The sequence below is a fragment of the Podarcis liolepis genome (assembly GCF_965112155.1).
Source record: "Podarcis liolepis genome assembly, chromosome: 4".
NCBI classification, from domain to species: Eukaryota; Metazoa; Chordata; class Lepidosauria; order Squamata; family Lacertidae; genus Podarcis; species Podarcis liolepis.
Window position 1 is genome coordinate 104930258 of NC_139558.1, and position 23404 is coordinate 104953661.

Consider the following 23404-nt stretch of genomic DNA (forward strand, 5'->3'; position numbering starts at 1 on the left):
TATACAAGGCCAAAACTTTGGCACAACTCCTTTATGGTTCCTTTTTGCGCCCGCCTTCCTCGGCTTCCTCCCCCCTTGAGAGAGTTCAATCTAGACTTCTTAGAGCTCTCCTCCAAGTGCCCAGATGTGTCTCAAACGCATGGGTTAGATGAGAAACGGGGATGATGAGAGTGGAGGCTAGCATCTGCCTAACATCAATCTACAAATGGCTGACATTGTATCTGATCCCCAGAGGGATAGCCCCATTGATCCTCTGTGACCAATTCCAGTCAGGCTGGCAGACTGCTGTCCTGAACACCCTCCAGAAACTGGGTTTTGCCCCTCAAGCCCTTCTAAGTCTGGGCTTGGGCCAGGCAAAAGCCATGGTCAGGCAAAGAATATCAGACACCGAGAGACAACAGGACTGCGCAAGGTGCTCCAACCATAAAATTGGAGAAATCGAGAAATATATAGCCGCCCCGGCAGAATATCTCTTCTTTCTCGCATCTAGAAATGCAAGAAGGGCCTTGACACTCGCCAGAAGCTCGGCTCTTCCCTCGCTGGTCCTGGATGGAGCCTTTAGAAAAGCCCCGTATGCTCAGAGACTTTTCACCTGCCCATTGGGAGAGATAGGAAGCCAAAACACTTGTTCTTTAGACGTCCCGTTTACGAAGAGACACGTAGTAAGACCATTGATCCCCTCCTGGTGAGGCTCGCTGACCTCCCGCAAAAGCAAAAATTGGACCTTTTCCTGTTAGGCAAAGGTCAGAAGATGACCTGGATGGTCGCCAGATTCTGTGTACAGATCTGTAGGCGCAGACCATCTCCCAACTCAAAATAGTCTGTCATGAAAATCCCCAAACTCGGTTTCATGGGTGACTCTGAGTCAACTCCCTGGGATAGTTTGTTGGTGTACATTGTTTTTAAATTTGTTGTTGTACATAAATTGCCTGTTTTACTTCTGTGACTGTACCCCCAGGTGTGTTTCATAAGCTGGTCTCTGACCGTAATAAATTATCTAATCTGACATGGCTCTCCCATCTCCTCTCTGTCTCCTCTCTTCTCCAACTCAACATACCCAGCTCCTCATGAAGCTCGGCTTGATCTGCTTGGCTGGCCTCCTCTGCCAATAAGGAGAAAGAAAGAAGAGAAACAAAGGAAGAGGTTTTGGAGCAACCATTCATACGTGTTTCCTCTGTTGTGCAATGACGCTGACCCGTGTCACACACAGCAGAAGTCCTACTGATAGCCTTATTTAAAGAAGCGAGATTTCTATCTGCTGGATTTCCCAGGGGGCTCTGAATATTATTATTTTCTGGAAGGGGGGGCAGTAACCTCCTCCCTTCCCCCGTCCACAAAAGATCTAAAGGAAGGAGACAGTTCCTGCGACCTCGCCCCTCCCTGGCAGGACCCCCTGCTCCCAGGTGCTTCCCCCCCCCACATGAGCCACCCTCCCCTGCATCCCTGGGACCCCCCCTTCTCCCCACTGCACCCTCGGGGGGGGGAGAGGAGACTCACCAGATCCCAGGAGAGGACTGCCCTTCCCAAAGGAGTAAGCAGCGTCTGTATAGAATTGCAGAATATAGAGAGTACTGTAGTTGCAAACCTCGCGCAACCCCGCCCCTCCCTGGCAGGACCCCCTGCTCCCAGGTGCTTCCCCCCCCCACATGAGCCACCCTCCCCTGCATCCCTGGGACCCCCCCTTCTCCCCACTGCACCCTCGGGGGGGGGGAGAGGAGACTCACCAGATCCCAGGAGAGGATTGCCCTTCCCAAAGGAGTAAGCAGCGTCTGTATAGAATTGCAGAATATAGAGAGTACTGTAGTTGCAAACCTCGCGCAACCTCGTCCCTCCCTGGCAGGACCCCCTGCTCCCAGGGGCTCCCCCCCCCACATGAGCCACCCTCCCCTGCTGCATCCCTGGGACCCCCCCCACCTTCTCCCCACTGCACCCTCGGGGGGGGGGAGAGAGGAGACTCACCAGATCCCCCTGGAAGAGAGCAAGGCAGCCTTTGCAGCAGAGGAAAGCAACCCCCCCCCCACACACACTTGCAGGAAGGGGAGGGAGGGGCTTTTCCTCTGGAGGACCTGGCCCCCCTTCCTTCCTGTCCTCTCTAGGAATGCAGCTCGGTTCCCTTTAACCCTTGCAAAGCCGAGTCCCCCCTGCTCAGTCCTCTCTGCCTTTTCTCTCCTGCATTGCAGAATCCCAGAGATGCTCATTTTGAGGGGACGCTCTTGGTTGGTCTGTGATCCGCTCCCTCCCTTGGCCAGAAACTGGAGGAAGAGGTTGCAGGGAAAAGGGGGTTGCAGGAAGCAAGGAACCTCATCCTAGAATGGGAGGGAGCCCTAAGGGTCATCTATTCCAGCCCCCCTGCAAGGCAGGAATCTCAGCCAAAGCATCCAACCTCTGCTTCAAAACCTCCAAGGAAGGAGAGTCCGCCATCTCCCAAGGGATTCTGCTGCTCTTCCCGTCAGAAGGTTCTTCCTGCTGTTTAGGCAGCAGAAACTGCTTTCTGGTCCTCTGGGTCCCTTCTTCTGGGTGCTCCCCTCTAGGGCAGGAGAAAAGAAGCTGGCTCCCTCTTCCATGGGTCAGCCCCCCAGATATTGAAAGGTGGCTCTCAGGTCTCCATCCAGGCAGATTTTGTCTCCATCTGGGTTTGTTATTTCTGGAATGGGTACCTGCCTGGCACTCAGGTATCAGGATGCCAGAAATCACCACTCAGGTAGAGGGGCTGCTGAGTAGCTGAGCTCACATGTCTATATGAATTTCTGAAGTTTTCAGAGTGAGCCAGTACAGAGATACATTGATCAGTGAATTCTTACATTTGGTATCGTGCAGCAGAGGCCCGTTGAATAGATAGGAAGAAACTGTGATGAAGTGTTTTGTTGGGACCAGTCAAAAAAGTCACAAAAGTGATGGTGCTGATTTTGGTAGTGGGCTGCATGTGCATGATATCTGCTGCAGTGGCAACCCCCCCCCCCCAACCTATACATAAATTCCTGCAACATTTTGCCTTCCAATGTCCGGCTATACCTCTTCGCTCGTCCTCCAAACTTTGCTGGGGGGCTGTGTTCCCCCTCCCAAAGCAGGGACACACTCATAGCACCCGAAAGCTGTACCACCTCATTGCTCCTGCCGGGGGTGAGAGGGTTTATATAGTGGCGGGTGATGCCCTTTTGGAATATTTGGCCAATTAAGTGAGGCGGGGAATCCCTCAAGGGACGGAGCAGCAGCTGATTTGCTACCTGTGCTATGACACCCTCCTCTCAGCTGAGCAGGTGCCCTGGGGGGACCTCAGAGGGGAGGTCTGGTGGCAGGAATCTGAGCATCCTGGACCCTGCCCCATGGTTCCCCTTGCCCTCCACCAAACACCCATTGAGTGTAACAAGAGATTGCTGGAGGCAGGGGTGGGACCTGTTGGCCCTGAATATCTGGATTGGCTAAGCAGATGAAATGGGTAGAAGCATCTCAGCCAGTGGGAAAGGCAGCCATATTGACCATGGCAGGCATAGGCAAACTCGGCCCTCCAGATGTTTTGGGACTACAATTCCCATCATTCCTGACCACTGGTCCTGTTAGCTAGGGATGATGGGAGTTGTAGTCCCAAAACATCTGGAGGGCCGAGTTTGGGGATGCCTGCACTATGGGTTGTGGACTCTCCATCTTTGGCGGTCTTCACATACCTGTCAACTGTCCTGCTTTGAGTGGGACGTCATGCAATTCCAGAAGCCACCCTGGCTTCTGATTGGCTCCCAGGATGTCCTGTTTTGGCTCCCGTGAAACTGTGGCCCCAAAAGACGCCCATTTTGGGGGGTCCTTGCTCTCGCGTGAGTTACGTGACTCATTCAGGAGCGTGGCCCCAGAAGTCGCAGGTCCCAATTTCCCTCTGCAACATGTTGGAGGGCAGGCAGAGTTTGGGAGGACCACTCTCTTCATATTCTATGGCTGTGGGTGACAGGAGAAAGAGTGGACGATGTCAGAATCTTCGGGGGGCCAGCAGAGGAGCCTCCCTTGGATGAATCACCACAGCCCCATAGTGGCCGTAAAAGCAGGTGAGCAGTGAATCTCCCCTCAAGTTTTAAAAGGAGTGCTGCATTACTGGGCTGTCTCACAGGATGCTTTTTGTTATGTTTTTATCATTGTTGTTCTGTATTCTGCTTTTAATGTTGTACTCCGCCCTGGGATATTCTGATAAAGGGGGTATATAAATTGAATAAATACTACTACTACTACTATTATTATTATTATTATTATTATTATTATTATTATTATTTCCCCGCATTCTGGAGTGCCAAGTCTTTTTGAGAGAACTGCTGTGGAGCTGAGATGAAGGAGGAGAGACCACATCCTCTTCACCCAGCAGAGGTGTGGAACTCCAGGAAGACACAACACGAAAGACAGTGCGCTATTTTATTATTATTTTTTATAACTCCTGCTTATGTTATATGATGTATTGTAATTTTCATAAAATGCATAGACTGCTTGATTGTAAAAACAAACACAAACACTTTCAAAATGTTTTTTAAAAATATTTTTATTAGTAATTTCAACATAACATTTTATCAAAAAACGTATCATCCTTAAATTTCCCCCCTTATTTTTCCCCTCTCCAAAAAAGCCTGACCCACCCTCCCCTCCCCCTCAGCCTTCCCTCAGCTCCCCTCTCTGGTTTATCAACTTATGTTATTTTCTGCATGTTACAATACTGTACAGATTTTTAATTTTCTATCTAAATGTTATCGATAAAAAGTTTGTAAATGTTTATTCAAAACCTGCCAAGGAGTCCAGTTCATTTTGTTGCTTCTTTATGTACTTTGCAAAGGGTTCCCATTCATCTTTAAAATCACACTTATCCTTGTCACTTTCTTTCCACTTCCAACACATATTTGAGCTGGTTTTGTTCATTCTTCCAAACTGCACTGGTGTCATATACCATCTATACATCATCTTCATATAATTTTATTTCAGCAAGGAACAATCTGTGAATTTTAAATCGGTTTTCCATAACCTTTCCCAATCTTCCATCATAATATTATGACCTATATATTGTGCCCATTTAATCCTAACTGATTTCACCTCTTCGTCTTTCGTCTCCCATTCTAACAGAATACCGTATGTGCCTTTCAGCAGTTGGAATCTAAGTCACTCCTATATTTGTCAAAGGACTCTCTGAAATTCTGATGTTAGCCTGTATCTCCTTTTCGTGTATGTAAAGGAAATGCCCTCTGGGGATTCCCATTTATATCTAATGTCAGCTCTTCTGAGTGCTATTGTTAAATATCTATATTTGGTTCTTCTAAGTCTCAATTTCAGTGGAATCTCTCTAAAGATATCTACTTTCTGTCCAGAAACCACATGATTCTTTTTAAAAACTGTTCTGAAGGATTGCGTCCTTCACTCTTTTTGTTACTAGTGTTAATCAAACATCTCCTGGGTGCCTCCGTTCTCAATTTTGACGCGATCTAATTCTGAAACAGCTCTCTGAAAGCCCATCCAACCAATCTTTGCTTTCTCCCAGCCATTCTGAAATTGTCTGTGTGACATATGTCTCCAAATTTGGCTCTGAATCAGATTCTGGAAGGCCTCTGTCAGGTAGACGTTAACTTATTACTTCAGCTAAATGTCACAGGATTAAACAAGGTACTACAGTGGTACTTTGGGTTACAAACGCTTCAGGTTACATACGCTTCAGGCTACAGACTCTGCTAACCCAGAAATGGTACCTCGGGTTAAGAACTTTGCTTCAGGATGAGAACAGAAATCGTGCTCCGGCGGCCCATTTGCTAAAGTGGTGCTTCAGGTTAAGAACAGTTTCCGGTTAAGAACAGACCTCCTGAACAAATTAAGTACTTAACCCGAGGTACCACTGTACAGACACAGCTTCTCTTAAACTCCCTCCTCTTATAATCAGTTGTCACACTTCAGGTATCCAGAATAAATGCTTAAAGGCTCAACTCTGTTCCTGCTGCTTCTCTCTCATTCCCTTCCTTAATTATGACAGGACAGCCCAGCTTCCTTCATGGCTTCATACTTTGGTCTGTGAGCAAGGGGCCACTTTTCCTCAGTTCCCCTCTCTCTCAGCAGTCCCACTCCCGAGGTATTTTCCTTTGTATGCCAGACCCAGGGGATCATCTGAGTCCTTTTTGCTGACTCAGAAATCTCCTTTTCCTAGAAAATCTCTCCCCTCCCAAATGGAAGGAGACCCCAGAAGAAGAGTCTTCCCACAGCTTCTCCCTCCAGATTAAGTCCCGTCTGAACACTCTCTCCAGACCCTCAACATGGTCTTCCTATCTCAGCTACGACTGTTAATAGAGGATGAGCTGCCTCACTTCATGAAATTAAAACCTCGCTCCTTCAAAGTATTAGAGTTCAAAGACTGTGATAAAAATGAAAGACGAGCAAAGGGAGAAGAATATCGTGGTTCTCAAATGATGGATAACATAGGTTACTACAGGAGTAAGAAAATAAAGTGATAATTATTATTATTATTTATTATTTATACCCCGCCCATCTGGCTGGGCTTCCCCAGCCACTCTGGGCGGCTTCAAATAAAATATTAAAATACTAATACATCAAAAATTAAAAGCTTCCCTAAACAGGGTTGCCTTCAGAGGTCTTCTAAAAGTCTGGTAGTTGTTGTTCTCTTTGACATCTGGTGGGAGGGCATTCCACAGGGAGGGCGCCACTGCTGAGAAGGCCGTCTGGCTGGTTCCCTGGAGTTGTTCAGCAATCGCTCGCTCAGTCACCTTGCCAAGAATGGAGGATTTGAGACTGGGCGATAGTTGGCCATCATGGCCACATCTAAAGAAGGGTCTGGGAAGGCTCCCTCACGGAGGGAAGCATTCACCACCCCACGAAGCCCATCGCCCAGCCCTTCTCGGCTCACTTTTATAAGCCAGGATCAAGGAGACAAGTGGTTGGTTTCATTCGTCCAAGCAGCCTGTCCACATCCTCGGGCGAAACAGATTGTAATTGATCCCACACAACTTGACTAGACAGGACTCTAGCACTCTCCCGCCCTGCTCCCATGGTGGAGTCTACTTCTTCTCGAATCTGAGCGACTTTGTGTGCAAAAAACTTTGCAAAATCATTGCAGGAGATCATGTGGCCCGTACTGGGCCCCGATGTCGCAGGTGGTTCCGCTAAATTGTGAACCACCTGAAAGAGTCTCCTGCTGTTTCTCCCCCGCAGATGTAATAGAGGCAGTGAAGAAAGACTTTTTGGCCGTCACTATCACCACTTGGTAAGCACTTCTTTAGTTTCGCTTTTACTTAGTGTCAGATCACCAACATCCATAGAGGTGAACACCAGGTCTAAGGCATGTCCATGGCTATGAGTTGGGCCAAACATATTCAGGGAAAGCCCCATGGAGGCCATGCTTTCCACAAAGTCCCAAGCGGCCCCTTGTAAGGTCATGTCGGCATGGATATTAAAATCCCCTAGGACAACCAAACTAGGTGTCTCCAGGAGAACATCCGCCACGACCTGGAGCAGCTCAGGCAGGGAATCCTTGGTGCAGTGGGGAGGTCGGTACACCAAAAGGAATCCTGTACTTTTTTTTTTTATAAAATTTTTATTGGTTTTACAACATTTTTAAGAAAAACAAACAAACACTAAAAAAAAAAAAAAAAGACAAACATACACGTATAATTTCAAACATATTTTCATAAACCTCTTTTCTTGGACTTCCCCATACCCCCCCTCTCTGCATCCCAATGTCCATAATTCAACTAGCAACTCCCAATTGTTACTTTCCAATCTCTATCATCTTAGTCCTCTTTTATAATCTAACCTTATATCCCTGTACCCTTTTGCTTCTGGAAACCACAACATTTTAGCATTCATTAAGTTTATAGTAGTCCTTAAGGTAGCTTTTAAATTTTTTCCACTCCTCTTCCACCGTCTCTTTTCGTTGGTCACGGATTCTGCCTGTCATCTCGGCCAATGTCATATAGTCCATCACTTTCATCTGCCATTCTTCCACAGTGGGTAAATCTTGTGTCTTCCAATACTTTGCGATGAGTATTCTTGCTGCTGTTGTGGCATACATAAAAAAAGTTCTATCTTTCTTTGTCACCAATTGGCCGACAATGCCCAAGAGAAAGGCCTCTGGTTTTTTAGGAAAGGTACATTTAAGTACCTTTTTCATTTCATTGTAGATCATTTCCCAGAAGGCCTTAATCTTCGGGCATGTCCACCAAAGGTGATAAAAGGTACCTTCAGTCTCTTTACACTTCCAACATTTATTATCGGGCAGATGATAGATTTTTGCCAGCTTGACTGGGGTCATGTACCACCTGTATACCATTTTCATAATGTTTTCCTTTAAGGCATTACATGCCGTAAATTTAATACCGGTGTTCCATAACCATTCCCAGTCAGCTGACATAATGTTGTGTCCAACATCCTGAGCCCACTTAATCATAGCCGATTTAACTGTTTCATCCTGTGTGTTCCATTTCAACAGCAAGTTGTACATTCTAGATAAATTCTTAGTATTGGGTTCTAACAGTTCGGTTTCTAATTTTGATTTTTCCACCTGGAAACCGATTTTCCTGTCCTGTTTAAAAAATTCCATTATTTGACGATATTGGAACCAATTTTCTACTTTATGCTTCAATTTCTCCTGACTTTGTAGTTTGAACTTATCTCCATCCTGTTCTAAAATTTCCCAATACTTCGGCCATCCGACCTCCATATTGAGTTTCTTCACTGCTTTAGCCTCCACTGGTGAGACCCATCTAGGGGTTTTGTTTTCCAATAGATCTTTATATCTTATCCAAACATTAAACAATGCTTTTCTAACAATGTGATTTTTAAAGGCACTGTTAACTTTATCATACCAAAGATATGCATGCCAACCAAAAGCATTATTAAAACCTTCCAGATCCAAGATGTCCGTGTTCTCGAGGAGCATCCATTCTTTCAGCCAGCAAAAAGCTGCTGCCTCATAGTACAGTTTTAGGTCCGGCAGGGCAAAACCCCCTCTTTCTTTAGCATCTGTCAATATCTTAAATTTAATTCGGGGCTTTTTGCCCTGCCAGACAAATTTCGAAATCTCTTTGTGCCACCTCTTAAAACATTCCATCTTGTCAAGGATCTGCAAGGTCTGAAACAAAAATAACATTCTAGGCAATACATTCATTTTGATTACTGCAATTCGGCCTAACATTGACAATTTCAAATTTGACCATATTTCTAGATCTTTTTTAATTTCTGACCAACATTTTTCATAGTTGTCCTTATACAAATTCACATTCTTAGATGTTAAATAAACCCCTAGATATTTCACCTTCTTTACCACAGTCAAACCTGTTTCCTCTTGAAATTTCTCCTTTTCCATATCTGTTAAGTTTTTCCCTAAAACTTTGGTTTTTTGCTTGTTCAACTTAAATCCAGCTACCTGGCCAAACTGTTGTATTATTTCTAAAACCTTTTTCGTACTAGTGTTTGGCTCTTGCAAAGTCAATACTAGGTCATCTGCCAACGCTCTTAACTTATAATGTTTAGCTCCGACCTGCACACCCTTGACCTGCTGGTCATTTCTTATCATGTTCAGCAACACCTCCAGAACTGAAATAAAAAGTAATGGGGAAATCGGGCACCCCTGTCGTGTTCCTTTTTCTATCTTAAGTTCCTCAGTCACAACATTGTTTACAATCAGTTTAGCTTTTTGTTCAGAATATATTGCAGCCATACCATTCTCAAAACCCTGGCCTACCCCCATCCCATGAAGATTCTTCCTCATAAAACTCCAAGAAATATTGTCAAAGGCTTTCTCCGCGTCCACAAAAATCAATACTGCTTTAGTGTTTATATTCACCTCTAGCTTTTCCAGAATGTCTATTACATTCCTTACATTGTCTGCCAGGTGTCTTTTAGGGAGAAAACCTGCTTGGTCCTTATGAATCTTCTCCATCAAGACTCTTTTAAATCTTTTTGCCAAAATGTCTGCAAAAATTTTGTAATCCACATTAAGGAGTGATATTGGGCGGTAGTTCTTGAGTTGGGTCTTTTCAGTCTCTGACTTTGGTATGAGTGAAATATATGCCTCTTTCCACGATTCAGGTGCCCTTTTTCCCTCAAGGATCTCATTACAAACTTCTCTTAGTGGTTGAGTCAACCATTCCTTCAGCGATTTGTAGTATCTGGAAGTCAGTCCATCTGGTCCCGGAGATTTGCCCAGTTGCATATTCTGAATGGCAGCCTCTATCTCTTGTTCTGAGATTCTCTGGTTCAAGTCCATCTTACTTTGATGAGAGATGTTTTGTAATCCATATTTTCCAAGGAATTTGTCTATATCTTCTTCATTTTGCGGGCCTTGAGTGTAGAGTTTTTTAAAATAACTTAAAAAGCAATTTCTAATTTCATTAGGTTTAGATATATTCTTTCCATCCACCTCTAGGCTTGTAACTGTATTTAGTTTCTGCCTTTTCTTCAGTTGCCATGCCAAAAGTTTGCTACATTTATTTGCTGATTCAAAAGTCTTTTGCTTCATTTGCTTTATCTTCCATTCAATCTCTTGGTTCATCAATTCCATATATTGTGTTTGATATAACTTGATCTCTCTTAAAATGTCCTGAGATTTTGGTTTTGTTCTTAATTTTCTCTCTCCTTCCTTTATCATTTCCAAAATCCTCTCTTTTTTCTCATTTTGTTTTTTCCTCTTTATTGAATTTTGTTGAATCAAGAATCCTCTCATAACCGCTTTACTTGCGTCCCAGATCACTCTTTTCTCCACGTCGGTCCTCAAATTTATTTCAAAATAGTCTTTTAGGGTCTTTTGGGCCTTCGTGAGAATCTCCTTATCTCGAAAGAGGGTGTCATTCATTTTCCATCTAAATTGACCAGTTATTGTGAGTTTCATCTCCATCTTCACGGCGTTATGGTCGGAGCAAGTTTTTGGACAGATTTCCACTTTCTTGATCTTTGGAGCCATTCCACTAGTAACCCAGATTTGATCGATTCTGGTCCAGGTCATCATTGCTTGGGAGAAGAAAGTTCCCTCTCTCTCCAGAGGGTTCCTTGTTCTCCATATGTCTATCAAGTCCATATTTTCTGTCATTTCGAAAAAAGTCTTAGGGAGTCTCCCTTCCTTGCTAACTGTTAGTCTTTGTGCCTTGTCCATGTTAGTGGAGACCACGCCATTCATGTCTCCCATGATTATCATATTGTAGTCCAGATAGTCCATGAGGGTTTCATGGAGTCTCTTAAAGAAGTCAGATTTGCCTTCATTTGGTGCATAAATTCCAACCACTAGAAATTTTTCTCCTTGTATTTGTATCTCCACTGCCAAATATCTCCCTTGTTCGTCCTTGAATATCATTTTTGGAGCCCATTTCTCCTTCACATATATTACAACTCCTCTCTTCTTAACTTTGTCTGATGAAATAAATTCTTGTCCTAGCCTTTTATTTATAAGTAATCTCCTGTGGGCTCTGGTTATGTGAGTTTCTTGTAGGCATATCAAGTCCAGTTGTTCTCTATTCAATATATGAAATACTTGTCTTCTCTTCAAAGGCCCATTGAGCCCATTACAATTCCAACTAAGGAATTGCAGAGCCATCTTGCTATTTTTCTGAGGCTCCTCCAACAGCTCCCAGTTGTTGCTCTTCTTCTGATGGTGGTGGTTTTTGTCCAATCGAGAGATTCAGGATATCCAGTGCTCTCCTCTGTTCTGCAAGTACGTCCACAGTCCCCTTCTGTAGGTCCTCCTGGTATCTTGCCAAAAATTTGTCTTTATCTTGAATTGTCTTTATTTTCACCTTATTTGCCTTGTAGTCAAATGACAGTCCTTGTGGGAATTCCCACCTGAAGCGGATAGAATTTTTCTTTAGTAAAAGGGCTAAGTCCTTGTAGAAGTTTCTTAAGTCCAGAATATATTTTGGGATGTCTTTGAAGATCTGTACAGCTGAATTTCCGATTTGCAAGGCCTTTTCAAAGTGTAGTCCTAGTATTTTGTCTCTTTCCTCCTTGGATCTAAGTGTGATCAAACAGTCTCTCGGGGTCTTTCTGTGTTGCTTTTTGCCCAATCTAAAGGCAGTCGTAATTTTGAATTCGTCTTCCTCAAGGTCCCAGCACTCCACAAACTCCCGTGTCAAATATTCCGCAAGGTTGTCTCTTTCATTCTCCGGAATCAGTCTTATTTTTAAGTTTCTCTCTTTCCTCTGTAACTCCCACAAGGCCAAGGTTGCATCATGCTCATAGACCTTCTTGGCAATCGGCTCTAATTTCTCCTGTGTCTCTCCCGCAGTGGCTTTGGCATCTTCCGCAATTTGGCGCGTAGTGGCATTTTCCTCCACCAATTTATTTATAGATTCTGTATTCTGGTTTAATCTTGCTGAAATTTCTGTTAATTTTAGTGTATTCTCTGAAGTCTGTTTTGTCAAAGACTCCAGAGTTTGGTTTATCTTGAGCAGAGCGTCTGTCACAGCTTCCATAGAGACAGCTGCTCCTTTGTCTTGTCCTGTTGTTCCTGCTGGTCCGGCTGTTGCGCCTGAGATTGAGCCTCTTTTCTTTACCTGTTGCTGCTGCAGCTGTTGTTGTTGTTGCTTGGTCTTGGCTCTTGTGACTATCTCTTCTTGTGCGCCACTCATGTCAAGGTCAATTCCCACGGGATTTATTCTCCCTTGGAAAATTCCACTGTCTTAGGCCGTGCCGGACTTCACTTTGTCCTCTAGAGGGAGCAAATCAAAATGGCCATAGTGCCAAATTTCCAAGTACGAAAACAAAGGAGACTGTCCAAAATGTAAAAAAGGAGATTAACACAGTCAAAGTCAATGTTGCTACGAGCTTGTAACTTCAAATTGCCACAGTTGCCCAATTTATACTATTTCTTCTTATATTATACAGTAGCCAGGCACTGTGGAAACTTTGTATCAAAGTGTCACTTCACAGGGAAAAGTCAGTTCAGTGTGCTAAGAAGGCAGACCGTTTTCATGCTTTCAAATGGGTGAGACAGCAGAGGTTTTTTACTTCCAATAGATCATGCAGTTATTAATCAAGTTCACCTCCCCTCTGCCCTGCTAGCTAGAGGGGAGATCAAAGGTCTAAATGTCCGGTTTAGCTGATCAAAGAGCGGGTTTAAACGGATGCAGGTTTAGAGCTCCGTTGCTTTCACTTTCATGCAGTCGGGGGGAGGCAGACTTCCTTTGTTTAAATCTCCCCCGTTTTTAGCCCAATTTTTAAAATTTAAAGGGTCCCGATTGTTTTTCAGCTCTTACTCACGGGGATTCAGTCCAAATTTTCTTTTCAGGAAGGAATCGGCGCTCTCCGCTTATGGCGACGCGGCTTCACTTCGCAGGCTGGGTAGCGACTCTCAGCACCGCGCTCACTCCCGATGTCGATCCGTAGCCTTTAAAAAGGCTCTTTCACGGTACCGGGGGGCGCAAAGGTGCCCACCGAGTCTCCTTGTTCTCAGGCTTCAGCGCCTGGGATTTTAGGGGTCCCCCGCTTGCCGTAGCGGGTAAGACCCGAACTTGCGAAGCAGTCCTTCTCCGGAGCTCGGAGCTAGGACCGCCATTAAGCGCTGGCACCGACCGGAAGTCAAAAGGAATCCTGTACTGCCCCTATTGCCCAACTTCCAGAACATGCAATCGGAGAACTAGGTCTTCCCAATAGGACACCTGCTCCACAGGGTAGGACACAAACCAATGCCTTCAAGTTGTTGTTTTTTTAAAAAAAGACTGGCTAAACATGCGGAAGAAATTTTTGACAGCAACAGCTGTTAGTGGATTGGACTCCCTTGGGAGTGCTGGAATTTCCATTCTTTGAGGTTTCCAAATGAAGTTGGATGGTCATCTTTCATGGATGCTTTACTTGCAATGCCTGCATCACAAAGGGTGAAATAGATTGCACCAGGGATCACTTCAAGCTCAAAAATTCTACAATTCCGTGATTCTCCCCTGTATGAATTCTTTGAAGGTAAGTGAGATTGGACTTTTGATTGAAGCTCTTTCCACATTCTGCACACTGATAGGGTTTCTTCCTGTATGAATTCTTTGATGGGAAGTGAGATTGGAGCTCATACTGAAGCTCTTTCCACATTCCACACACTGATAGGGTTTCTCCCCTGTATGAATTCTTTGATGTTTAGTGAGATCGGCATTTCTACTGAAGCGCTTTCCACATTCCACACACTGATAGGGTTTCTCCCCTGTATGAATTCTTTGATGTTTAGTGAGATCGGAGCTCATACTGAAGCTCTTTCCACATTCCACACACTGATAGGGTTTCTCCCCTGTATGAATTCTTTGATGTTTTGTGAGACTGGAGCTGCTACTGAAGCACTTTCCACATTCCACACAGTGATAGGATTTATCCCCTGTATGAATTCTTTGATGTTTAGTGAGATCGGAGCTCATACTGAAGCTCTTTCCACATTCCACACACTGATAGGGTTTCTCCCCTGTATGAATTCTTTGATGTTTAGTGAGATCGGCATTTCTACTGAAGCGCTTTCCACATTCCATGCACTGATAGGGTTTCTCCTCTGTATGAATGATTTGGTGGTAAGTGAGATTGAAGCTCATACTGAAGCTCTTTCCACATACCATAGGGTTTCTCCCCCGTATGAATTCTTTGATGTTTAGTGAGACTGGAGCTCATACTGAAGCTCTTTCCACATTCCACACACTGATAGGGTTTCTCCCCTGTGTGAATTCTTTGATGTTTAGTGAGATCGGTGCTTATACTGAAGCTCTTTCCACATTCCACACACTGATAGGGTTTCTCCCCTGTATGAATTCTTTGATGCCTAGTGAGATCGGAGTTAATCCTGAAGCTCTTTCCACATTCCATGCACTGATAGGGTTTCTCCCCTGTATGAATTCTTTGATGTTTTGTGAGACTGGAGCTGCTACTGAAGCTCTTTCCACATTCCACACAGTGATAGGATTTATCCCCTGTATGAATTCTTTGATGGGAAATGAAAGAGAAGCTCTGACTGAAGCTCTTTCCACATTCAATGCACTGATAGGGTTTCTTTCCAATGAGATTTTGTTGATGGGAACTGGAATGGGAGCTCTGACCGCAGCTCTTTCCCCATTCCAAATTTTTACGTGCCTTCTCCACTCTGCAGATTGTGTTGTGGTCATCTTTGTTCTTGCTTTCCAATTCATCACAATCTGCAATGGAGAGAAAAAGGGATTAGAGCCTCAGGAACAAATGGAGCCCCCAGTTAGGGAATAATGCTCATTAAATTTGTTGTAGAGAAGGCAGTCTTCATTACCTTTGTTATTCTGTAATAAACCAATGTATTTATTATTGGATTCTAATCATTGGTTGAATGTTGCTTTGTTTGAAGTAAGTTACTCATTTTAAAATTTTTGTACTTTTTGTAAAAATTTTGTACTTTTTTCATTGGATTAGATTGTTGTTATTATTACTGTTTCATGTTTATACAGTAGCACCTCGGGTTACATAACCCTTGGATTATATAAACATCAGATTATGAAAGCGACAAATCCATGCACAGTGATCCTTGTCTTGCGAAAACCTCGGGATCTGGCCGGATCTCTGGAACGGATCTCATTCACAACCAGAAATACGACTGTATATGTGTTGGAAGCTTCCCAGATTGGCTGGGGCAACCCAACCAGATGGTAAGGGTATACATAAAAATTATGATTACTACTATTATTATTATCACTGCTAGTACTACCTGAGATTCAATCAGCCTGGCTCTTCTCTGGGGCAGATGTTTTTTGGCCCAGTCATGGCATCCCCTCCATCTCCAGTGTCAGTCTCTTTGGTCAACCCAAGACGGACAGCAGCAAAAACAAAAACAGAAAACCTGACAGAAGCTACTTATCTTTCCGAACAACTCTGAAGCTGACATTTAAGATGCCTGGGCAGTTCAGATCAGCCCAACTGTGGTAGAAGGAGGCAGAACTGGAGGAAGATTGTTCACAGAAAAAACTGTAATCTACTATTTCTTGTGGGGGTGTTAGGTTCCCAGGTGTTGTAGGGGGCGCTGAGAAAATATATGAGGTTTGTCACATAGAGGTATTTTTTGAATTTCCTGGCAGATAGGACGATCCCACACGGAGGCTTACCAAGAGAGGCCACGATCCCCCAATTCTCCTCCATGACGTCCTTAAGCAGAGCTCTCTGGTCAGGATCCAGCAACGCCCACTCCTCGTCCGTGAAATGAACAGCGACATCTTCAAAGCACACTGGACCCTAAAAGAAAAAGGGAAATGTCGTCCTCTGAGACGGCAGAAAGCCCACTGGACATGAATTGACCAAATTTGGATCACAAGAGGGATGGCACCCAAGATTCAAAAGGTGGAAATCTGTCCAAAAACTTGCTCCGACCATAACCCTGTGAAAATGGTAATGAAATTAACACCGATTGGTTCCTTCAGATGGAGAATGAATGACACCTTTTTTAGAGATCCAGAAATTATTAAAAAGGCCCAAAAAACTATAAAAGATTATTTTGAAATAAATTTGAAAACTACGGTGGAAAAGAGAGGAATCTGGGACGCAAGTAAAGCTGTAATGAGAGGTTTTTTGATTCAGCAAAATGCTATAAAGAGAAGACTTCAAGAGGATAGAAAAGGAAAGATTCTAGAGAAAATAAAAGAAGGAGAGAAGAGATTAAGGTCTAAACCTAAGTCACAGGAGGTTTTGCGAGAAATTAAATATCAAGCACAATATTTGAAAATGGTTAACCAGGACATGGAATGGAAGATCAAACAGATGAGACAAAAAACCTTTGAATCGGCTAATAAGTGTGGAAAGCTGCTAGCTTGGCAGCTGAAGAAAAGATGAGGAGGAGTTTGGATTTGATATCCCGCCTTTCACTCCCTTTAAGGAGTCTCAAAGCGGCTAACATTCTCCTTTCCCTTCCTCCCCCACAACAAACACTCTGTGAGGTGAGTGAGGCTGAGAGACTTCAGAGAAGTGTGACTGGCCCAAGGTCACCCAGCAGCTGCATGTGGAGGAGCGGAGACGCGAACCCAGTTCACCAGATTACGAGACTACCGCTCTTAACCACTACACCACACTGGCTCTCAATATTTGAAAATGGTTAACCAGGACATGGAATGGAAGATCAAACAGATGAGACAAAAAACCTTTGAATCGGCTAATAAGTGTGGAAAGCTGCTAGCTTGGCAGCTGAAGAAAAGACAAAAATTAAATACTGTGACTAATCTTGAAGTAAATGGAAGGAACATACAAAACCCAAAGGAAATTAAAGATTGATTCCAGAGATACTTTAAACAATTGTACGCACAAGGGCCACAGAATGAGATCAAGATTGAGAAATTTTTAGAAACAAATGGACTACAAAAAATATCTCAAGAGAACAAACTAATTTTGATTGAAAAAATTTCTGAACAGGAGGTTGAAGGTGCCATAAAGAATTTGCAACTAGGCAAGTCTCCAGGCCCGGATGGACTATCCTCCAAATATTACAAAGTTTTGAAAGACTTTTTAATTCAACCGTTAATGGAGGTTTGTAATGAAATTATGGAGGGGAAAAGAGCGCCGGAATCGTGGAAAGATGCCTATATCACACTAATACCAAAAAATGAGTCTGAAAAGACACAACTTAAGAACTACCGCCCTATATCCCTACTTAATGTGGATTACAAAATTTTTGCCGATATTTTGGCTAAAAGACTGAAAAAAGTTTTAGTTGGAATGATATTTAAAGACCAAGCTGGCTTTCTTCCAGGCAGATATATGTCAAATAATACAAGGAATTTGATTGACATTTTGGAAAAATTGCAAGTTAATATAAATACAAAAGCTGTTTTGATATTTATTGATGCGGAGAAAGCCTTTGATAATATTTCTTGGAGTTTTATGAGGAAAAACCTGCAAGGGATGGGGGTGGGAGAAAGGTTTGGAAACGGTATAGGTGCGATTTATTAAGAACAAAAGGCAAAATTAGTAGTGAATAATGCAGTTACAGAAGAAGTTAAGATAGAGAAAGGGACATGACAAGGCTGCCCAATTTCCCCCCTGCTTTTTATTTCAGTCCTGGAGGTCTTGCTGAACATGATTAGAAGGGACCAACAGATTCAGGGTATACAGGTCGGAGTTAAACAATATAAACTTAAAGCATATGCAGATGACCTAGTATTGACATTACAGGAGCCAATTCCCAGTACTAACAGAGCTTTGGAAATAATACAAGAATTTGGTCAGGTGGCAGGTTTTAAATTGAATAAATCGAAAACAATGGTCTTGGAGAAGAACTTGACATCGATTGAGAAGGAAAGGTTTCAGGGAGAAACAGGTTTATCATTGGTGAAAAAAGTGAAATACCTAGGGGTGAATATGACTTCAAAAAATGTTAATTTATTTAAATATAACTATGAGAAGTGTTGGTCGGAAGTGAAAAAAGATCTTGAAATTTGGAGAAATCTGAAGCTTTCCTTATTGGGTAGAATTGCGGTTATCAAAATGAATGTATTGCCAAGAATGTTATTTTTGTTTCAGACGTTACAAATCATTGACAAGATGGACTGTTTCAAGAAGTGGCAAAAAGAAATCTCTAGATTTGTCTGGCAGGGCAAAAAGCCCAGAATAAAATACAAAATCCTTACTGATACTAAGAATAGAGGGGGGTTTGCCCTGCCGGACTTTAAGTTATATTATGAAGCAGCAGCTTTTTGCTGGCTGAAGGAATGGCTACTTCTTGAGAACACCGACATTTTGGATTTAGAGGGTTTTGATAATGCCTTTGGGTGGCATGCATATCTGTGGTATGATAAGGTTAAAGCTCATAAAGGTTTTAAAAATCATATTGTCAGGAAAGCACTATTTAATGTCTGGACGAGGTACAAAGATTTGTTGGAAAGTAAGACTCCTAGGTGGTTGTCGCCAATGGAGGCTAAAGCTGTGAAAAAGCTTAATATGGAATCTAAATGGCCGAGATATTCGGAAATTTTGGAACAAGAAGGGGACAGGTTGAAATTGCAGAGTTATGAGAAACTTAAGAATAAGGTGCAGGATTGGTTACATTACTTTCAAATAATAGAGGCCTACAATTTGGACAGGAAAAATGGTTTCCAGGTGGAAAAATCAAAGTTGGAAACAGAATTGTTAGAACCCAAAGCTAAGATATTGTCGAGAATGTATGATTTGCTGTTGAAATGGAACACGGAGGACGAAACGGTTAAATCGGCTATGATAAAATGGGCACAAGACATTGGTCATAATATTATGTTTGCTGACTGGGAACGGTTGTGGACCACTGGTATCAAATTTACGGCATGTAATGCCTTAAGAGAAAATATTATGAAAATGATTTATAGGTGGTACATGACACCAGTCAAGCTTGCAAAAATCTATCATTTGCCCGATAATAAACGTTGGAAATGTAAAGAAATTGAAGGAACATTCTTTCACCTTTGGTGGACGTGCCCAAGGATTAAGGCGTTCTGGGAAATGATCTATAATGAACTGAAAAAGGTATTTAAGTATACTTTTCTGAAGAAACCAGAGGCCTTCCTCCTGGGCATAGTCGGCCAATTGGTGCCAAAGAAGGATAGAACTTTTTTCATGTATGCTACAGCAGCAGCAAGAATACCGTATTTTTCGCACCATTGGACGCACCGGACAATAGGACTCACTTTGTTTTAGAGGGGAGAGAACAAGGGGAAAAAAATCTCCCCCTCTCTGCCCAGCGCCCCTTCAGTGAAGCGGCAGGAGGCGCTGCACAGAGAGGGGGAGAACTTTCCCCCTCTTGTTTTCCCGCTCTAAAACAAGGTGCTGTTTAAGGTGCGTTCAGGTGGCTACCTTGGAAGCCTGGAGAGCGAGAGGGGTCGGTGTGCACTGACCCCTCTCGCTCTCCAGGCTTCAGGTTCCTTTCGACCTGCTCTTTGGGGCTGGCGGGGGGAAGCCCACCACCAGCCCCAAAGAGCAGGTCAGGGAGCAGCGGAAAGGCGCAGCGCAGAGGCTCCTGCCATAGCCACGCATCACCTCTCCAGCCAGGAGAGGGTCGCGGGGGTTGCTTTAGCCCCGCGAGCGCTCTCCCGGCTGGAGAGGTGACGCGCGGCTATGGCAGGAGCCTCTAAAGCTGTGCGTCACCTCCCCAGCCAGGAGAGGGTCGCGGGGTGCTTCTTTATCCCCGCGCGCGCTCTCCCGGCTGGAGAGGTGACATGGGGCTGTAGAGGCTCCTGCCATAGCCGCGCTTCAGCTCCCCAGCCGGGAGAGAGCGCGCGGGGCTAAAGAAGCCTCCCGCGACCCTCTCCCAGCTGGAGAGGTGACACGCAGCTATGGCAGGAGCCTCTATAGCCGCTCGTCACCTCCCCAGCCGGGAGAGCGCGCGCGGGGCTAAAGCAGCCTCCCGCGACCCTCTCCCAGCTGGAGAGGTGACACGCAGCTATGGCAGGAGCCTCTATAGTCGCTCGTCACCTCCCCAGCCGGGAGAGCGCGCGCGGGGCTAAAGCAGCCTCCCGCGACCCTCTCCCAGCTGGAGAGGTGACACGCAGCTATGGCAGGAGCCTCTATAGTAGCGCGTCACCTCCCCAGCCAGGAGAGGGTCGCGGGGTGCTTCTTTAGCCCTGCATGCGCTCTCCCGGCTGGAGAGGTGACATGGGGCTGTAGAGGCTCCTGCCATAGCTGCGCTTCACCTCCCCAGCCGGGAGAGCGCGCGCGGGGCTAAAGCAGCCCCCCGCGACCCTCTCCCAGCTGGAGAAGTGGTGTGCGGCTAAAGAGGCTCCTGCCATAGCCGCGCGCTACCTCTCCAGCCGGGAGAGGGTCGCGGGGCTACGGCGTCTTCGCTCCATAGGACGCACACACATTTCCCCTTCATTTTTGAAGGGGAAAAAGTGCGTCCTATAGAGCGAAAAATACGGTACTTATAGCAAAGGATTGGAAGACGCAAGACCTACCCACCTTGGAAGAGTGGCAGGTGCAAGTGATAGACTATATGGAACTGGCAGAGATGACCGGCAGAATCCGAGATCAAGGAGAGGAGCAGATGGAAGAGGACTGGAAGAAGTTTAAAGTTTATCTACAAAAATATTGTAAAATTTATGAATGTTGAAGGCTCTGAAAATGAAATGAAGGGGTTCTAGCGATTAAGATAAATAAGATTATAAAGGGAGGGATAAAGGTTTAAAATGAATAATGAACGATCTTGCTGAACTAATTTTTAAAGTAGAATACAAGAAGGGAAGGCGGGTGGAAGCAAAGAGAATAAGGTTTTGAAAGTTATTAATATAAAAGAGTGTTCTTCTTTTATGCTAAATTCTTTCCTTTGTATTTATTTATTTTTTTGTTTCTTTGTTTGGATTTTCAATGTTTGTTGTTTGTTTTTCCTGATTTTTGTTGATTTTTGTTGATGTTAACCTTTTGGAAAATTCTAATAAAATATTATTACAAAAAAAAATGAGACGGCAGAAATGTGATCTGCTACACAATGCTCTGTTATTTCCTTCCTGTTAATTGCTGTATTATTTCAATAGGATTGCTTTGCTGCACATTTTTATTATGGGTACCTATTTTAACGCTTTAATTGAATTCTTTTATTCTGCATTTATTCATCTTTTTGCAAATAGGTGGTACTCCAGCTTATGTTTACGTTTCTCTGCCTACGCAAGCATTCCAGTTTCCCCGATGGAAGGATCCACTTTCTCCTCTCCTCGTGAGTTGTTCTGGGGAGGTTTCCTCCCAATGCCCTAGAGCCAAATTCAAGGGGTTCATGGGGGCATGGAGAGGGGGAGGAGTGGGGGGCAGGCCCCATTTTGCAGCGGATGGGGCTGGCTAGGTGAATCCTGGACATTATTTGTTATCGTCTGTCCGCTGCTTAGAAGCCTATTTTAGCTGTGGAAAGAAGAGTAATCTGGGATGCAAGCAAAGCGGTCATGAGAGGATTTTTGATGCAACAGAATGCAATTAAGAAGAGAATGCAAAATGAGAAAAAAGACAAAATCCTGGAAAAGATAAAGGAAGGAGAGGAGAAATTAAGGGTGAAACCAAAGTCGCAGGAGATTTTGAAAGAGATAAAGTTGTATCAAGTACAATATATGAAAATGATGAATCAGGAAATAGAATGGAAGATTAAACAGATGAGACAAAAGACATTTGAATCGGCAAATAAGTGCGAAAAACTGTTGGCTTGGCAAATGAAAAAAAGATCTTCCCACCAGGGAAGAATGGCAGATGAAGCTGATGGACTACATGGAACTGGCGGAAATGACTTGGCAGAATCCAAGACCAGGGAGAAGAGTCGGTGGAAGAAGATTGGAAAAAAGTATATTTACAAAAATATAGCAAACTTAATGAATGTTAGAAGGATGCTGGAATGAAGGTATTTGGTTTTAGCAGAATTGTAATAAAGAATTAAGTAAAAACTGATTGATAATGGGCCAAAATGAAAAAATTTAAGGTTAGACTGTTAAGATAAAATATAGAACAAAAATTGAGAAAGATGGAAAGAATTTGCTGAAATAGGTAATTGAACTAGAATACAAAAAAGGGAGGTGTGAGGAGGCCGATGAAACAAGTAAATGAAAGGTAAATATATGGAACATTGGATGTGTGTTTTAGTGTTTTTGTTTCTTTTTGCTGTTTTGCTGTATTGTTTTTCTATGTTTTTCTTTTTATGTATTGAAAGGTATATTCTGTTAATTTTTTATTGTTTTCCTTTTTTCTATTTTCTATTTTAAAAAAGAAGAAGCCTATTTTAGCATTCATTGATGAATACAGAAATAAAACAAGCCTAGTCTGGATGACCATCTGTCTTGGATTATCTAGCTGAGACTCGTGCAATGCAGGGGGTGGGACTTGATGACCCTTGGGGTCCCTTTCAACTCTAGGATTCCACGAAAACTGCAACTACAGATGAATCCTACTGGAAACATTCAGAAGGCTGGAGTCATAGAGTTATCTGGGCAGGAAATCCCACAGTTCACAGCTGGAGTTAACTCTCTATCAGCAAGAGCACGATGTTCACATACTTGGCTGAGTATTGGGCTCAGTCCATGACATTGCTCCATCCCTCGGCCTCTGACCCCACAAGGCAGCTTCCCCTGACCTGATCTGGTTCCACAGCCACTGCTTCCCTTCTGCCCCCATGAAAAGGCGGATCAGGAGGTCTTGCCGGCATCCTTCTGCCACCTGCAAGAGAAAAAAGGTAATTAGGATGCTAGGAGTGCCTGCTTCTCTCACAGAGGAAACAGGACATCTCTAACTACAGATGGGCTTTGGGAAAGCCTTACCTGCTGAGTGCAGTTGGAGGTTTGTGCCCATTTCATGTTAGGTGTGCAGAAATACATCTCCCCTCCTCTGAACCCTTGTTCCCAACCAGCACCCCTCAAAAAAAACACCAAGATGAAAAGAACTCTCAGATGAGTTGGAAAACCGACAGAACAAGACCGAATGGAGAAAAGCCACCTTCCTCCTTACCCAGTGTCCTCTCTCTGGTGTCCAACGGAGGCCTCTCTGCCTCACAGGAATC

The 23404-nt window shown here is 43.9% G+C and overlaps 3 protein-coding genes across 4 annotated transcripts in view; all 3 read right to left on the reverse strand.

Moving 5' to 3' along the window:
• Positions 1-23404, reverse strand: part of LOC310705091 (uncharacterized protein) — a 52704-nt gene that overhangs the window by 25736 nt on the left and 3564 nt on the right. The window lies entirely within an intron of this gene.
• The window catches only part of LOC310705092 (uncharacterized protein), a 35478-nt gene continuing 18526 nt past the window's right edge, over positions 6453-23404 (reverse strand). The window contains exon 7 of the transcript XR_014525177.1: positions 6453-6725. The gene's annotated coding sequence lies outside the window, so the exon portion shown is untranslated. The remainder of the gene's footprint in view (positions 6726-23404) is intronic.
• On the reverse strand, positions 13843-23402 carry LOC310705798 (uncharacterized protein; the record flags this gene model as incomplete). Its single annotated transcript, XM_083500619.1, has 5 exons — positions 23353-23402; positions 22905-23064; positions 16035-16161; positions 14532-15104; positions 13843-13943 (listed from the first exon to the last, which is right to left on the reverse strand). The coding sequence occupies exons 2-5, from the start codon at positions 22941-22943 to the stop codon at positions 13843-13845; spliced, it is 840 nt and encodes a 279-aa protein (XP_083356745.1). The 5' UTR covers positions 22944-23064; positions 23353-23402.